The 17775-nt window shown below is 31.1% G+C and overlaps 1 protein-coding gene across 1 annotated transcript in view; it reads right to left on the bottom strand.

Moving 5' to 3' along the window:
- Sec63 (translocation protein Sec63) overlaps positions 1-17775 on the bottom strand; it is a 60023-nt gene that overhangs the window by 13678 nt on the left and 28570 nt on the right. The window contains exons 6-13 of the mRNA XM_067275949.1: positions 17712-17770; positions 13511-13561; positions 6944-7052; positions 6127-6221; positions 5906-6041; positions 2943-3035; positions 1954-2099; positions 188-335 (exon numbers count right to left, since the gene is read on the bottom strand). Of these exons, the coding sequence (XP_067132050.1) occupies positions 188-335; positions 1954-2099; positions 2943-3035; positions 5906-6041; positions 6127-6221; positions 6944-7052; positions 13511-13561; positions 17712-17770 (837 nt within the window). The remainder of the gene's footprint in view (positions 1-187; positions 336-1953; positions 2100-2942; positions 3036-5905; positions 6042-6126; positions 6222-6943; positions 7053-13510; positions 13562-17711; positions 17771-17775) is intronic.

Raw genomic sequence — 17775 nt, 5'->3', positions numbered from 1 at the left:
TTATTAGTAAAATTGCCAATGAAACCTTTATTCATTCACATTTGTAAATTGCTTATTGTTGAATATTTAATAGAAATAATTTAATTATTAAAATTCTCTAATAATTTATGATTTATATTCTAATAATCCCTGATTTAGAAATTATATATTTTAAATAAATGAATAATTTTATTGTGGAATATCTTACCTTCAGATCTGACATCTAAATCAATTACTGGAATACCTGCTAAAACATTCATAACATCCTCATATTGATCATCTGTTAAACTCCTCAATAATGCTCTCCTTTCAATATTTTCCATACATGCCAATTGACGAATACTTCGAATATTTCTCTAAATTTTGCAAACAAATTAATATAATCAATAAACTCCAAACACTTTTTACTCATTTATATTAATTATTATAAGTATCTAAAGTTATGGTTTATAAAAAACTGCATTTACATATTAAATCATACATGAAATTTTTATATGATAAATAATAATAAAATTTCAGTACAGCATTATCAATTCAGTCAACAAACATTTGTATATTATAATGAGCAAATTTTATACTATATTTATTGTGACATTGTCACAATGCTGGGCTGCAATTTTTAATCACATTTTTAATTTCTTCAATTTAAAATATATGCTCTCCACCTCAAATTATTAGTAGTGGCTTGCCCCTGTACAACATACTTTTCATTTAACAATAGTCAAGCCAGTCATCTATTAACTGCTTTCAGGAGAAAAGTTTTGAATTGAAATAACATGACTTCTGATTTGCATCAGAAGTTCTTATATAGTTAATTGGGATCTCCTGCCCCTAAAGTTTCCATATCTGGTCTCATCTTTCATTTATCTAACTCTGTTCTTGAGATTCAGAAATGAGATAAGCAACAATGGGAATTTATACATCTACAATTTTTTCAAATGGCAGAAAAAAAAACTGCCAAAATATTTAATGATGTAACTGATACAAGCAATTTACTATAGTCAATTTCATGAAGGTGTCAATTTCAGAGTAGGTGAGGTCAATAAGTCAACTGTTGCATCATTTTCGGTCAATCAGTCAATCACAGATAGTATGGCTTGTTAAAAGTGAAAATTTTGTAAATTTCATATTTTTCACTTTGATGTTGCTATTCTGTATAAGATACTATACAGAATATAAACAGTGTGGTTGTCTTTCTCATCGTGACAGTGAAAAGAACACATGCAGATACTAAACTAGAAACAATAAAATGGAACATGCTTTTCAATTATATCTAAGTTTCATTGTTATTTTAGAAATTACTTCGTTGTACCAAAATAATTTCAGTTACATGAAAAGTGTGTGTGTGTGCGCCGAAGAGAAATGAAATTTACGATTTGTATGATAAATGGAAATAAAATTTTTTCGGCTAGCGAATGATGAATGATAAATGCTGCTGCTGTTTAATTTATACTTTAGAGTATTTACCAAAGAAAACCTAAAACATCAATTATTATGCAAGAAATAAACATAACTATGTTTCAACATAATTTTATAAGATTAGGCTAATAAACTTTATATAAAATAATAAAAACATTGTTAGTAGATTATTGATAATTTTGACTCATAGTCAGTCACATCCCACTAAGCTGATCAAGACTGATGTAGAGAGTTTATAGACTGTGTCAATCTATATAAACTATATAGATTGACTACATTTTATACAAGATATTTCCATTGAAGATATTCAGAAATATATTATATTATATTATATTAGTATTCTGATAAACATCCATTAATTGTTAGGTTCTATACATCTTCTGACATCTCTAAAAACTTTTTTTCTGTAAGAATACAACATTTCTGAACTAAAACTAAACATTTAATGTAGAAAAAAATTTCAGAATAAGTTTTTATAATGTGAATTTAAATACTAAAATTTTAAAATATAGTTTTAGAATACAAATGAAATTTCATATTCTGATAGATACTTACTCTTCGAGTAGTAAAATGCCGAAGCATATCTTCAGTGATATGAGGTAGCTGCAATAATGGGCTTTTATTATCCCAAAGAGCTTGAACAATCATAGAACATACCTTCATTGCATTTTCTAAAGTATCTAAATTTGGCATTCTAGCAACTGTTACAGAAAAACATATTTTAGTAATGTAATAAAAATTATGAAATACTTTTAAAATAAAAATAGTTTGTTCTATAAGCCAATTTTATATAAGGAATGAATATCTGTATATATGCAAGTGCAATAATGTGAAATTTTAATATTTAATTGAATAATTTGTGATCATTTCAACTAAAAATTAATTATTTTTAAACAAATTATTTGGACTAGTCATAGAAATGATGACTAGTTCTTACTCATAATTAAGTTTATTTTGCAAGGTAAAATCAAACTTAATTATGAATAAGAACTAGTTATTGTAATGAAAGTAGTGTCCAATTATAGTCCAAAAAATTAAATTTAAAATAATATGAAATATTTTAAACTTAATTTTTTCCCTTAAATAAAACATTCTTTCATTCAATGAAATGTAAGTAAATACGGCAGAGCATCGATTATCCGACCCCCAATTAACCGACCGCGTTCTAGTCGGCAAATTCAAATGTCCGCTAGTGATGTGGCACTACAATATTTGGTTATGTCTTGGCTACTTTAATATTATTTTTGTTAAATTTTTGCATGTTTTAGCTGGCAGCACTGGCTCGACCATGAAAGGAAGGCTAGTATTTAAACCAGGCCTAATACACTATACTAATAATGTATTTTTTCATACTTTTCGGTTATCCGACCAACTCGTCCCCAATTAAGTCGGATAATCGATGCTCTACTGTATTACATTTTGTACATTTTCATATGTAAATAAAAAATATTTACCATATAGAATGTTTTAAGTAAAATGGTTTCAAAATTTATGCATTTATTTTTATGTGTTTATGTAAAATAATATGAAAAAAGTAAACTTACTTCTTCCAGCTAGAGCTAACATTGTAAGTTGGGAAGCACACTGGACAAATTCTTGTAAAAGATATGGACATTTTTTGATAACATACTGCCTATCTGAAATATATACACACACATTTATTTAAAAGTAAATTCTTAAATTACAAAATTTATAAATACAATATTTCAAAACATTTTTCTCTCTTTTTCTAACAAATTTTTAAATTAAACAGACTAACGTTTTCAGTTATCTTAAACTATACCTTATACTTAACCTGAAGAAGACCATTTAAGATAGCCAAAAATGTTAGTCTGATTGATTTAATTCAAAAATTTGCTAGAAACAGAAAAAGGTGTTTTGAAATTAATATATAGAATTTATAAATACAGCAAGATTTTTATAAAATTTCACAAATAACAATTAGAAAAATATTGATTTTATAAAATAACTTTCTAAAAATTATATCAAAGATATCCATCACTTAACCATTTAAAAGAGCCAAGTGCAATTCATTTTGAATCATCAATACAACATATGCTTCGAACATGTCAGTGAAGTTTGAAAACACAATGTTTTAATTAATAGCAATATAATACAATAGGCACAACAACTGTAATAATAAGTGTAAAGTAGATACTTTTTAAATGAAACAAACATTTTGTATGCAATATTAATTTTCTGTGACATGATATAAATGTTTCACCATGAAGAAACATTTCATGCTTCCAAAGAAAATTAATATTGCTTTTTGAATTTAATAAACTTTATTACTTAACAAAAACAAGTTTTATTGAAAACCAGTTTATTGTGAACAACATTATACATTTTTTTATCAGTAAATTTGGCATGTCATTTAAAGTAACAATTCATCAATTTGCATTATATAAATTGATCTGAAATCATTGTTTTTATTATATATTCAACATCAATCTTTTTAAAATTATTAACATCAGAAGTAATTAATACTAATGAGATAAAGTTAATATCAGTTTTTTTTATCTCGTTAATATTCAGTTTTATATAAAATTTTAAATTATTTAATTATTCAAAAATGGTAAAATAATCAAACTCTTCCACATATTATTTTATTATACTCATCAATATTTAACAAGAAACAAAATTATTTTCCCCAAATAATCACTATGTGATAACCATGTTACATATTTCTTAACATTTGAATAATGTTTTAGTTTGATTTTTTTGTAAATTAAATATAAAATAACTAATTTTTTTTTATGTAGAGATAATATAAGATCAATTGATTTGTTTTACAAGAATTTTACATTTTGGATCTTAATGTTACCTCTCACAGTAATGATTAATGAATGTTTTAATTTCATTGGATAAAAATTAAAACTATAAATATATCTCCTAATTCCAACTAAAGTTGTATATAATAATTGTTATTCATAAGTTAGAATGGGTATTACTACAGACTGCAAAAGCAGAATTTATCAATTCTTTAAATCAATACAAAAAACAATTCTCTCTTCTAAAATTTATGTATGATATTGTTAAAAAAAAATCAATAAATCACAATTAGACTATTTTGAATAAAAATACATTTCAAGGATAATTATTTACAATAATAAATAGTTTTGTTTGTCCAAACACAAAAATAAATGATGATTAACACATTAGAGTGGCTTTCTTAAATATATTAATATATAATTCATCACAACATAATTTTGACTGAAGATTATCTCATTTTTTAAATGTTCTCATATGCCCTATATTTGGAGCATCTTATAATATAATCGAGATGGGTTGATGATGATGATAATAAGCACAGAGCCAAACAGTTAGGAGTTGAAAGTTGAAATTTGGTACACAGGATAGTCATGAGAATGTACATTAAGAAGGGATTTTGCAAAATTCCCCCCCACAGGGAAGAGGATTAAGGTTTATTCTAAGAAACAGCTTCTACTGTACTATTTTAGATGTAATTTTTTATTTTTAACTGCACTTTAGTAGGGTACACCATGAGAATGCACCCTAATAAAGAATTTTTGAAAATCTCCAGCAGGGAAGAGGTAGAGGGTTAAGGATTACCTTGAAGAACTCAGCTTCTACTATACTATTTTAGATGCGGGTTTTTGCGTTTTTGCCTGCGTTTTAGTAGGGTATGTCATGAGAATGCACATTAAGAAGGGATTTTTGAAAATTCAACTCTCCCAGGAAACAGGAGGAGAGAGTTAGTTTTAGTCAGTATAAAGTGTAAAAACTAAAGAAGGAAAGTAAATAGTGGCACATATAGTATATATTTTGGAAATTAATAAATATTTTAATCATTTCCACTGTTTGGGTAACCCAAAAACAATAAATTCAAAATAAACAAATTTTAACGAATATTTGAATTCATTCCAAATTCGAAAAATTAAAAATATAATGTTCCAAACAAGTTTTCTTAGATTTTAGAATTTAAAATCAATCATTTTATTCAAGTAAATTATCATAGTTATTGCACTGGTGAAAATGGGTAAGATTGACTATAATCTAATAATCTTAATCTTCCCTGCAGTTACTTTCTGCCCAAGCAATGCCGGGATCATCTGCTAGTAATAAATAATTCATAATTCAGTAAAATTTGTTAAGAAGTTCATTGAGGTAATCCAGATGTCTCTAAATAAACATTGTCATTGCAAAGTTTAAAAGTTTATTCTTTTCATTTTGTAAGCAAGAGTATTTTAGAAAATATCAATTTTCATAAATTAGTCATTAATTTATTTACTGAAAATTTACTTGTAATAATGATTTTTTAAAAAAAAGCATTATTCTTTTATGCTACTACATAAAAAGCTAGAAATTATCCATCTTCTCTGCCAGTACTTTATGCAAGATTAATAAATCCATATATTTATGAATATCTAGAAAATAGAGCATTCAAGACTGACATCTTCAAAGAATGTTTGCATATTTAAATAGCAAAAATTTTAAATTGTTCAAATCTAGCAATAATTTGTTAATATAGTTTCATTTTACTTACCTAAATCCAATGTATTAGGTGGTAATTTAATCCTACTTAAATGAGCATGAAGCAATGCTCTGGCCTTGATACTATAACCAAAACATAAAGGACGTTCTCTATTTTTTTCACCTAAAAATGGTAGCTCTTTGATAAGCTATAAATAAAAAATATTCAAAAATTTAGTATTTTAAATATATTCATAAAATTGTGTGAAGAACATAAAATGATTTTATAATTACCTGCGGAACTTCAAAATTATCACTTGGTCTTTCAATAATTTCACTGTTATGACTCCTTTCAAATTCCATTGATGCAGCAAGTACCATTATCACTCCTACAAAAATGAATTTTTATTAAATATCTTATATTCAAGATTAAATCCAATAAATTTTTATTTTGTAATGCTAATTTTAAAAGTTTTAGATCAAATTTTCTGTTGATTGAAATAAAAATCATACACAATGTATAATTATATTATTTTACACATGCATTTGCTTTCTTATGAAATATGATTTCAGATAATTTTTTAAAAACAATTGTGATATAACAAATTGATTATATTCCAAAAAAATATTATATAATTTTGTTGGCTTTATTTTGAAATTATGTAAAATATAACTACTATTAAGCTAACTTATAAAATTGTATCAGTTCATATAAACTGTTTTAAATCTCTCATATTAAATTTTTAATGTTCCAGTGATATAATTCCACAATATTTATCAAATACAATTTAAAAGTAATTAAAAATTCATGTTTATACACAGTATATATAAACACTGCATATATAACTCCATGCACATGTTAATTATATTCTAACATATCACTATCTAAAAAGACTGTTTGATAATAAAATTTTCATTGGATAAATTTATTTTTATTCCAGATAAAGTAAAAGAATGCAACCTGTTTATATTAACACAGTTTTTTTATATAATGAACTATAACAATAAACTATAACATGTATATTTACCAAAAAGAAAATCATAAAAGTTTAATAAAATCTACATAAAAATCTAAAAAACAATTCACTTTCAAAAGAAAATAGTTACTTACTTTTAAGGACCATGTAAGGAGTTTTATGTATGAAATAATAATAAAGTTGTGTAGTATCCAATAAAACTTGATCCCCACCAAATTTTACAGATCGATACCACCATATTCCCTAAACAATTTCAAAAACTTTTTAATATATGTTAAATCTTTGAAATGAATTAAAAATTTAATATTTGCAATTTAACATTAATTAAAATTAATTTATTCATTTTATATGTAGATAATTTTTTTTTATAATCCTGACAATTTAAAGATTTACTTCAAATTCTCAAGATACTTGTATATTTAGAATCTGAATTTAAAAAATTGAATAATTAAATATTCAACAATATTGTATGACATTAAATAAATTTAATATCTGCAAACAATTAAATTTAAAAATAAATTTTTAATCTGTTATAACATACGAGAGCTATTTTTTAAATAAGGTCCGTTTGTAAATGAGAGTGAGAATAATGCACAATCACGGCAGTACGCATGCGCTTCTGCTCCGAGCAAGCTTGGCATGCGTTTTGACGCCATTTGCAGCCATATCGTCTGTCTGTATGCTGAGCTGTAGAAGTTTAAAATGTTTAAGAAAATTCAGTCTCCCGCCAACTGTGAGATACGATCTGTTATTCGATTCTTGAGTGCAAGAAACTTGGCAGCAGCGGAAATTCACCGTCAGATTTGTGAAGTTTACGGTGATAATGCTATGAGTGACAGTAAAGCTCGAAAATGGATAAGAATGTTCAAGGATGGGCAAGTTAATGTGCATGATGAGCCACACCCTGGCCGACCTTCTCTGATTTCTGAAGATTTGATTCGTGATGTAGATAACAAAATTTGAGAGGACCGACGATTCACGATTTCAACGTTATCAACTGAATTTCCACAGATTTCAAGATCAGTTTTGTATACCATTGTTTCAGTGAAACTGAATTATCGAAATTATCGTGTTCTCGGTGAGTTCCAAGACTGCTTTCTGACAATCACAAAACAAAAAGATTGGGCAGTGCTTTATCGTTTTTGACTCAATACGATCAGGAAGGAGATGAATTGCTGGACCACATCGTTACAGGAGATGAGACTTTGGTGTCTCACATGACTCCTGAGTCCAAGCAACAGTCAATGGAATGGCGACACACATCTTCGCCAACCAAAGTGAAAGCCAAACAGACAATTTCAGCATGAAAGATCATGGCAACCGTCTTTTGGGACAGGAAAGGGATTTTGTTAGTAGATTTTTATGCCAAGAGGCACAACAATCAATTCTGATACATATTGTGTTACTTTGAGAAAACTCCGGCGTGCCATACAAAACGAGCAGCGTGGTCTACTGTCTTCCAGTGTAATGTTGCTCCATGACAATGCAAGGCCACATGTTTCTGCACAAACACAAGGTCTAATCAGTTGGGAACAACTAGATCATCCACCTTACAATCCAGACCTTGCACCCAGTGATTTTCACTTGTTTCGATACTTAAAGGAGTTCCTAGGTGGTCAACAGTTCAACGACGATGAAGAAGTGAAAACTGCAGTCATGCATTTGGCTTCTTCACAGGCGGCAGATTTCTTTGAAGTCGGAATTCAAAAAATTGTTGAGCAGTATGACAAATGTTTAAACAAAAATGGAAATTATGTAGAAAAGTAGATAAAAGTATGTAGAATATGGAAAAAATATATTTTAATGATATTTACAGTATTTTTCTTATTAAAAAACGGACCTTATTTAAAAAATAGCCTTCGTATGTATCTTTACCATCATTGTGAAGAATACAATCAACATTTATCAACATTAAAGTTAGTAAATTACAAACTTAAAATAATAGAGTATTATTAAAACATTTTACTATTTTTATTAATTTCTGATAATTGAATATAACAATATTCATTTAAAATTAATAATTATACTGAAATCAAGATGTCTAATGGATCCACATACTAATAATTTTTTTTTTTTAAATCCTTTACTAGTGAGTTGTAGGTCTAAATGAAACTTTAAAAATCTGCTGTGTTTTGTCTGACATATGATTATTTACTAGTGGCTTCTGAACATCGAGAAAAATCCATATGAATAGTTGCTTGGATTTTGTACTGTTTGGAAATTTTTTAAAGCATTGGGCATCCTAACCATAGCCTGTTGACAGCTTATGACAAGGATCAATTACTGTACTGCTTTAATAATTTCATCATTTCTGTTCTCTGTGCTGTTTTTCAAATATTTTCTATTTTATTGCAATAATGTGTGGAAACTTCATAAAAAATCATTTAGCTGGCTATTTTGATATGTACTTAATTTGTGTAAACTCTGGTGCAAAATGAAATATCATACCAAATGTTCTGCTGTATTGTCTGGCTAAAATAAGGCTAATTTAATAATTAGAATATACATAAGCCCAGGATTATTTTAATTCGAGAAAAAATAGTTTTATAATTGAAAATCTAGACAATACGAACAATGTTTGAGTCCATTAAATCCTTTTCACTCCATTCGGAAACTATAAACAGTAGCTGACGTAAAGCAAAAGCAAGAAAAAAAAACTTCTTAAATGACTTGCGATTTTCCCCAAAAAATCCACCAGAGAACTTTCAGTTTAAGTGCAATTATATGACATGGATGCTGTTGTGAAAAATATTTTTGAAATGTTTGTAGATGTCAAAGCCTACAACAGAAGGTCGACATTTAGATCATTTTTAATGTGTAATATTTTAAGTGTTTGTGTCAATTTTAAGAAGTTTTTTTTGCTTCAAGTTGCTTACTGTTTATAGTTCCTGAATGGAGTGAAAAGAATTTAAAGATTTAAAAGACTTGAACATTGTTTGTGTTGTTTAGATACAAATAAATAAATTAACGGATAAAATATACATATAAGAAAGTAAAAATTAAATATAAATAACAAAAATATATAAAAAATATGTATAGGTTAAATAATAAACTACACGAAACTCTAATAAATGCAAGAAGTGCATTTATCAATAAATTATACGAAATTCTGACAAATACAAGATATGCAGTGATAACAAAATCAAGGCATTAAATTAAGAGCTATCAAACCTCTTAATTAAATATTTCCATGCCGAAGGCAACCCTTCGGCATCCCTGGCATTAATGCAGGCATTATGTAATCTGCTCTTAAATATTTCAATTTTTTCGGCGCAAAACGCTAAAGTCGGTGAGTGTACAGGTTTAATGATGTCTGCTTCACCCCACTTGACTACCGAGCCTTCAACCTGTGCCATCTGAGATAGAATTGTGGCGTTAGATCTTTTGCTGATGTTGTATTTGTGCTCCCTCAATCTGATCCCTAAGCTTCTATTAGTAACTCCAATGTAGTTTTTATTAATGCCTAGTTCTTGGTTTTCATAAGGAATTTTGTACACTCCAGCCATTCTTTCTTTATCAATACGGTCTTTGTCGTTCCTTAATAATTTGTACAAGTTGGGAGCCCTCTTGAAAATTAACTTGGTATTTTTGCGAGCTGAGATTTCCTTCATGATAGCTTCTTTCTTTCTGTCATACGTGAACTTTGTGAATTTGCGGAAATCCCTTCCTTGAGCTTTTGTTTTGTTATTCTTGTAGTTTTTGATTAGTGTGGTTATCATATCCGCCCTGTACCCTAGAGTTCTAGCGATATGCGATATCCTGTAGATTTCTTTTTGTCTATCAACCACACTACTGCAGTAGAGAAAAGCCCTGCGAACAAGGGCACGGAAAGCAGCCATTTTGTATTGGTAAGGATCATTCGAACGCGATGGAATGTACAAAGGGCTATGCGTTGGTTTTACGTACACTTTAGTAATCAAATGTCCTTCCTTGAATTCGATGTCAATGTCTAAAAAATGTATCCGTGAGGAACACGTCTGTTCAATCTTTAGCATGAGGCCGTCATCGTTGTTGTTGATTCTATTAATAAATTCCTCGATTTTCCGGTCATTTTTCCATATTACAAGGACATCGTCTACGTATCTTTTAAAATACATAATGTCATTCATGAAGCCACAAATAACACTCTTTTCTAACCTTCTCAATACAAGTTCACACAACAATCCTGACATAGGACTTCCCATTGGGACTCCCCTTTTTTGTTTGTATTGACGGCCATTAAAAGCGAAAAAAGATTCATAGCAGACAAGGTTAGCTAGCTCTATCAAATCATTACTGTAATTTGCCAAACCTGGGCTTTTGCTGTGCATGAAATCCAAAAGCGCTACCTTGCATGACTCAATTTTTATAGAGGGGTATAAGCTCTCGTAGTCCATTACGGTTCCAACCTCATTATCCATTAAAATTAGATCGTATCTCATTAACCACATCCCTGGATCCTTTGCCACATATACGTTATTTTCGAGCTGAGAGGTGAGAAACCTATGTAATTCTTGTCAAGAAAAAAGCGCTTGGTCATCCATCGGTTCGAATGATCCTTACCTATACAAAATGGCTGCTTTCCGTGCCCTTGTTCGCAGGGCTTTTCTCTACTGCAGTAGTGTGGTTGATAGACAAAAAGAAATCTACAGGATATCGCATATCGCTAGAACTCTAGGGTACAGGGCGGATATGATAACCACACTAATCAAAAACTACAAGAATAACAAAACAAAAGCTCAAGGAAGGGATTTCCGCAAATTCACAAAGTTCACGTATGACAGAAAGAAAGAAGCTATCATGAAGGAAATCTCAGCTCGCAAAAATACCAAGTTAATTTTCAAGAGGGCTCCCAACTTGTACAAATTATTAAGGAACGACAAAGACCGTATTGATAAAGAAAGAATGGCTGGAGTGTACAAAATTCCTTATGAAAACCAAGAACTAGGCATTAATAAAAACTACATTGGAGTTACTAATAGAAGCTTAGGGATCAGATTGAGGGAGCACAAATACAACATCAGCAAAAGATCTAACGCCACAATTCTATCTCAGATGGCACAGGTTGAAGGCTCGGTAGTCAAGTGGGGTGAAGCAGACATCATTAAACCTGTACACTCACCGACTTTAGCGTTTTGCGCCGAAAAAATTGAAATATTTAAGAGCAGATTACATAATGCCTGCATTAATGCCAGGGATGCCGAAGGGTTGCCTTCGGCATGGAAATATTTAATTAAGAGGTTTGATAGCTCTTAATTTAATGCCTTGATTTTGTTATCACTGCATATCTTGTATTTGTCAGAATTTCGTATAATTTATTGATAAATGCACTTCTTGCATTTATTAGAGTTTCGTGTAGTTTATTATTTAACCTATACATATTTTTTATATATTTTTGTTATTTATATTTAATTTTTACTTTCTTATATGTATATTTTATCCGTTATTTTATTTATTTGTATTTAAATTTTTTGTTCCATTTTGTGTTTGCATTCGAATTTGTTTAACCTGATGATGGCCAACAGATTTGGCTGAAAACGTTTGTTATTTATTAAATTTTTCTCAGCAACTTAAGGTGTTTGGTTGTTTTCTAATTTAATTTTGCTGAGTGAGTTCACTTCAATGTTTTTTTTGCTTCAAGTTGCTTACTGTTTATAGTTCCTGAATGGAGTGAAAAGAATTTAAAGATTTAAAAGACTTGAACATTGTTTGTGTTGTTTAGATTTTCAATTATGAAAATATTTTTTCCCTTAATAATTAGAGTTGTTCAGTTCTTAAATGTCATTGTCTTTCAAACCATCTTTTTACAGACTGTACTTTATAAACAGTAACATGATTGTATTGGTAAAGAAATGATCTATTTCAAAATAATTATTATTAAATAAAAAGTATAAAAACCAGAATGTTACAATATCACAATATCCCTCCATATTGTGTGCTCCAGTCAAAGGAACAAGCAGATTAAGCCAAATCCTGAAACATGTCCCATGTCATAATTCCACTACTACTAAACTTGATAGTTGCTCACTGGAAATTTTCACATAACCTTCTTTACACTCATACTCTTCATTTGAGTACTGAATACTGTATGATTATCACTTCGCAGAACATTTCCAGTAATCTACAATCACTGGTTATGTGCCTTACATCACTAAAGAGTCATGTATTAATATTGGAGATCAATTGTTTGTAAATAGCATTTGACTGAAAAACAATGACTTTTCAATTCTCTATGGAAAATCCTTGAACTAATAACATATCTAAAGATTTTTTAATTTTACAATCAATTTTTGTATTGCAAAGTTTTTATGAACTATACACATCAATACTCAACGTCCAGATACTTGAATGTATGTAGTCTGCCAAACCATGATGGTACTGTTGAAACATCATAACATTTCCATTCATTAGAACATTTTGTAAAGTTGATCTAGATAGTTGCAACAGGTTTCCTGCCTGAAAGGTGGCAATCTATAAAACTTCCTCACTGGAAGTCATTTAGTATCCCAGCATGAACCATTCCATTTTCTCAGCTTGTTTGTCATCTTATTTTTAATGTATGCTGCCTTTTATGTATGTTGAAAGCATTTCTCTACTATTCAGAGAATAATCAACATCTTTGGAGCATCCTAATTCAAATAATGTATTTAAGACTGGACTCCAAAAACGCAAAATAATTAAAAAGGCAATTTATAAAAAGAACTATATTAATAAATACATACCACTGCTACAGGTAGAGCAACCATGAAGACTAACGCATACAATCCTAAAACCTATTAAAATTTTTTAAAACAATTTATTATTATATTGACACAAAAAGACAAAAGCAAGCATAGAATAATAATAATAATAATAATAACTCTCCCAGGGTCACCACCTGGTCGTGGTGGGAGAGCCCAGTAATTTTACTGATCCATAAGGCAATGCAGGCTGGAGCACAAGCTCCTGGTAGGGACACGCATGCCAGTAAGGTCTATGGGGAGAAATGAAGCTAAGAGTGACCACACACCCACATTCTGTGGAGATATGCATCATGGTAGTAACCAGATCTAAATGTGATACCGGCTCGGACGTCGCCCGGGTTAACAAGGTCCGCGTTCGTGGGTTAGGCAGAGGCTCACGTTCGAAAAATAGGCCACAGTCTCCCTTGGTTACCGGTGGCGAAAGCAGCACCGGCCCAAGCATGGCTACTGCAATGCCCTCAACAGATGTGAGGAATCAACCCAGCCTTGGTGTTTCTGTGGCAATGCATCCACAGACCACAAAGGCTGGAAAACCACGCCAACGGATGAAATGGACAGTAGAAATGAACGAGTTTATCATCCATAATTATTACACCATCACAAAACTCGAAACAAACATGACAGCATACAGACAACAACTACACCATAAATTCACACAACAATATCCTCACCTCACTGTTACCGAACAAAGGGTTGTTGATCAAAAAAGAACAATTATACACAACAACCTTATCTCACAAACAACACTTGAACTTATCAAACAACAGGTTGCTGATCAAATACATCAACAGACAGAAACATCTAACATTAATGAAGATCATGTAACCTGTCAGGATAATCCAGCAACAAGCATTGATAATAACACACATACAACAATTACCACTAATGATACTACAGACACTTCCTCATCCATCACTGATAACATAGACTTGGATTTAGTTAATACGCTCTCACTTATATTTCAGGAAACACTCACTAAATATACAGATACAGATCCCACACAACGACCACGAATACCAAAAATCAACACGTCAAAGGAAGTAGGAAAAACACTAAATTATGTAAACACTTACTTACTACCACACTACATTCATTCAATTTCTACACTCGCAGACATTCATACATTAGTTTATGCTGGGGCAGTCACAGTAGTGACACACCATGGACTGAAAGTACAGTCACAGACAAATACACAGAAAACACAATTCTATCACAAGCCTGCCTGGCAGAGAAGAATAGAAACACAAATAAATGACATTAGACAGCAATTAGGCAGGCTGACACAATACACTAAATACAACATAACACCCAAATTAAGGAAACAGCTCAAAAACATTTTCAAGAAAATAAAAACACACACAAAACATGAACATCACAACACACGCATTACAGAATACATTGATACACTAAAACAAAAACTTGCTGCCAAAGCACGTAGACTCAAACGATACAAAACATGTACACTACGAAAACAACAAAATAAATTATTTACAAACAACGAAAAACTCTTTTACAAACAAATTAATAACAAAGCAAACACTGATACACAGCACAGTGGCACACCAACAGAAGATGAACTCACAACATATTGGTCTTCTCTTTGGTCCAGTGCTGTCATGCACAATGCTGATGCAGGCTGGATCGAGGAGAGAGAACAGAAACTTGCACAACATACCAACTATGCCCTGTGCTGAAATAAACATACATGATTTCCAATACACTGTTAACAGAACACACAACTGGAAGACACCTGGTGTAGACAACATTCACAATTTCTGGTACAAAAAGTTTACATCACTGCACCAGGAACTAGCTAAACATCTAACACACATCATCATCAATCCACAAGACATGCCAAATTTTCTTACCCAGGGCATCACCTACATGAAACCTAAAAACAACAATACCACAGACCCCACACAATACAGACCAATTACATGTCTTCCAACACTCTACAAATTATTGACATCCTGTATTGCAAACAAAATATACAAACATGTTGAAGAACACGACATTCTAACAGAACAACAAAAAGGTTGTCGTAGAAACCACAGGGGATGCAAAGAACAGTTACTCATAGATTCAGTCATTCTACGGCAAGCACACAAACAACACAGAAACATACACATGGCATATATAGACTACAGAAAAGCATTCGACAGTGTTCCACACAGTTGGCTGCTACATATTCTACACATGTACAAAATACATCCATCACTCATTGCATTCTTTCAAAACACTATGCAGCACTGGAGAACAACACTACATCTCAGGGTTAGTAACACTTCCATACAAACAAACCAAATTTTTATTAGGCGAGGAATTTTTCAAGGAGATTCCTTGAGTCCTCTCTGGTTCTGCTTAGCCCTGAACCCATTATCCAACATGTTAAACAACACGCAATATGGTTACAATATCAGACACGAAAAAACAACACAGTTTACACTGTCACATCTCATGTACATGGATGACATAAAACTTTATGCATCCACACAAAAACAACTTCATCAACTCCTACAAATCACACATTCATACACCAAGGACATACAAATGGAATTTGGCCTAGATAAATGCAAAACAGTTCACATAGAAAAAGGAATCCTGAAGAAAGAAGATTTTGCACTTGGAAATGGAGACATTATTGAATCCATGGAAGAGGGCGAGTTCTACAAGTATTTAGGATTCCAACAGGGCCAAACTGACAGAACATACACAAATAAAGCAAAGATTAATTAAAGAATACCAAAGTAGGTTAAATGCTATTCTCAAAACACAGTTAAATGCAAAACACACAGTCAAAGCAATAAACACATATGTCATTCCAGTACTCACATATTCTTTTGGAGTTATACATTGGACTCACACAGATCTTGAGCAACTCCAAAGGAAAACAAGAACTACACTTACTAAGCATAAACAACATCATCCTAAATCCGCCACAGAAAGATTAACCCTTCCATGTAAAGATGGCGGACATGGCCTGATTGACATAGTTAACCTTCACTACAAACAAATACAGTCACTGCGAGAGTTTTTCTACAAGAAACAAGAAACATCACAATTACATAAAGCAGTAACTCTAGCAGATTCGAATAACACACCATTAAACTTACACTCACATCATATGGACACAACACAACATATAAAAAGCATAGACACCATTAAGCAATCGTGGGCTCGAAAGGCACTCCATGGCAGGCATCCTTATGACCTGGCCCAGGATTTTGTTGACAAAACTGCGTCAAACAGCTGGTTAGCTCGGGGATGCCTCTTTGGGGAGACGGAAGGATTCATGATTGCCATACAGGATCAGGTCATAAATACTAAAAACTACAGAAAACACATACTCAAAGATGCAACACTCACAAATGACACATGCAGAAAATGTCACATCATGCCAGAAACTATACAACACATCACCTCTGGTTGCAAGCTCTTGGCACAGACGGATTATTTACACAGACATAATCAAGTAGCAAATATAATACACCAAGAGCTTGCAAAGAAACACAAATTAGTAGACATCCACGAACCATACTACAAATACATTCCACAGACAGTATTGGAAAACAACACGCACAAAATGTACTACGACAGAGCCATAATCACAGATAAAACAATTTACCACAACAGACCAGACATCACACTCATTGACAAACACAATAAAATCACATACATTATAGACATATCCATTCCAAACACTCACAATATACAAAATGCATGCACTGAAAAAATTAGCAAGTACACAGAACTTGCCCAGGAAATAAGGCATCTGTGGAGGATGGATAGGGTGCTTATTGTACCTGTTGTTCTCTCCTCTACAGGTGTCATACCACACACACTACACAAAAGCCTGGGCACATTAGAATTGAATAGAAAGACATACATCACACTACAGAAGGCCACTATATTGAATACATGTCATATTGTGAGAAAATTCCTGAATACAGACACACACACTGATACACTTCTTTAATTTCTGTTTTGGTTACTATTGTGTACTATGCCTTGACTTTGGTCCGGCATAGTACACAGCTACCGGTGTTAACCGAGTATATCTCACTTAACCCAACATAATAATAATAATAATAATTTTAATTATTCAATATTGTAAAAGTAAGATTTTTTCCTTAATATTAATTTCTTATTTAAATCTATGAAGAATTCAAAAATAAATTACCCAAACAGAATTCTCTTTCTCAACAATCCAAGAAGGCAGAGCAATACCAAATGAAGTTGCTGAA

This window comes from Centruroides vittatus, unplaced genomic scaffold (assembly GCF_030686945.1).
Source record: "Centruroides vittatus isolate TY-2023 unplaced genomic scaffold, ASM3068694v2 contig_651, whole genome shotgun sequence".
NCBI lineage: Eukaryota > Metazoa > Arthropoda > Arachnida > Scorpiones > Buthidae > Centruroides > Centruroides vittatus.
The sequence above is the reverse complement of the archived record's forward strand: the minus strand, read 5'-3'. Positions and strand labels throughout refer to the sequence as shown.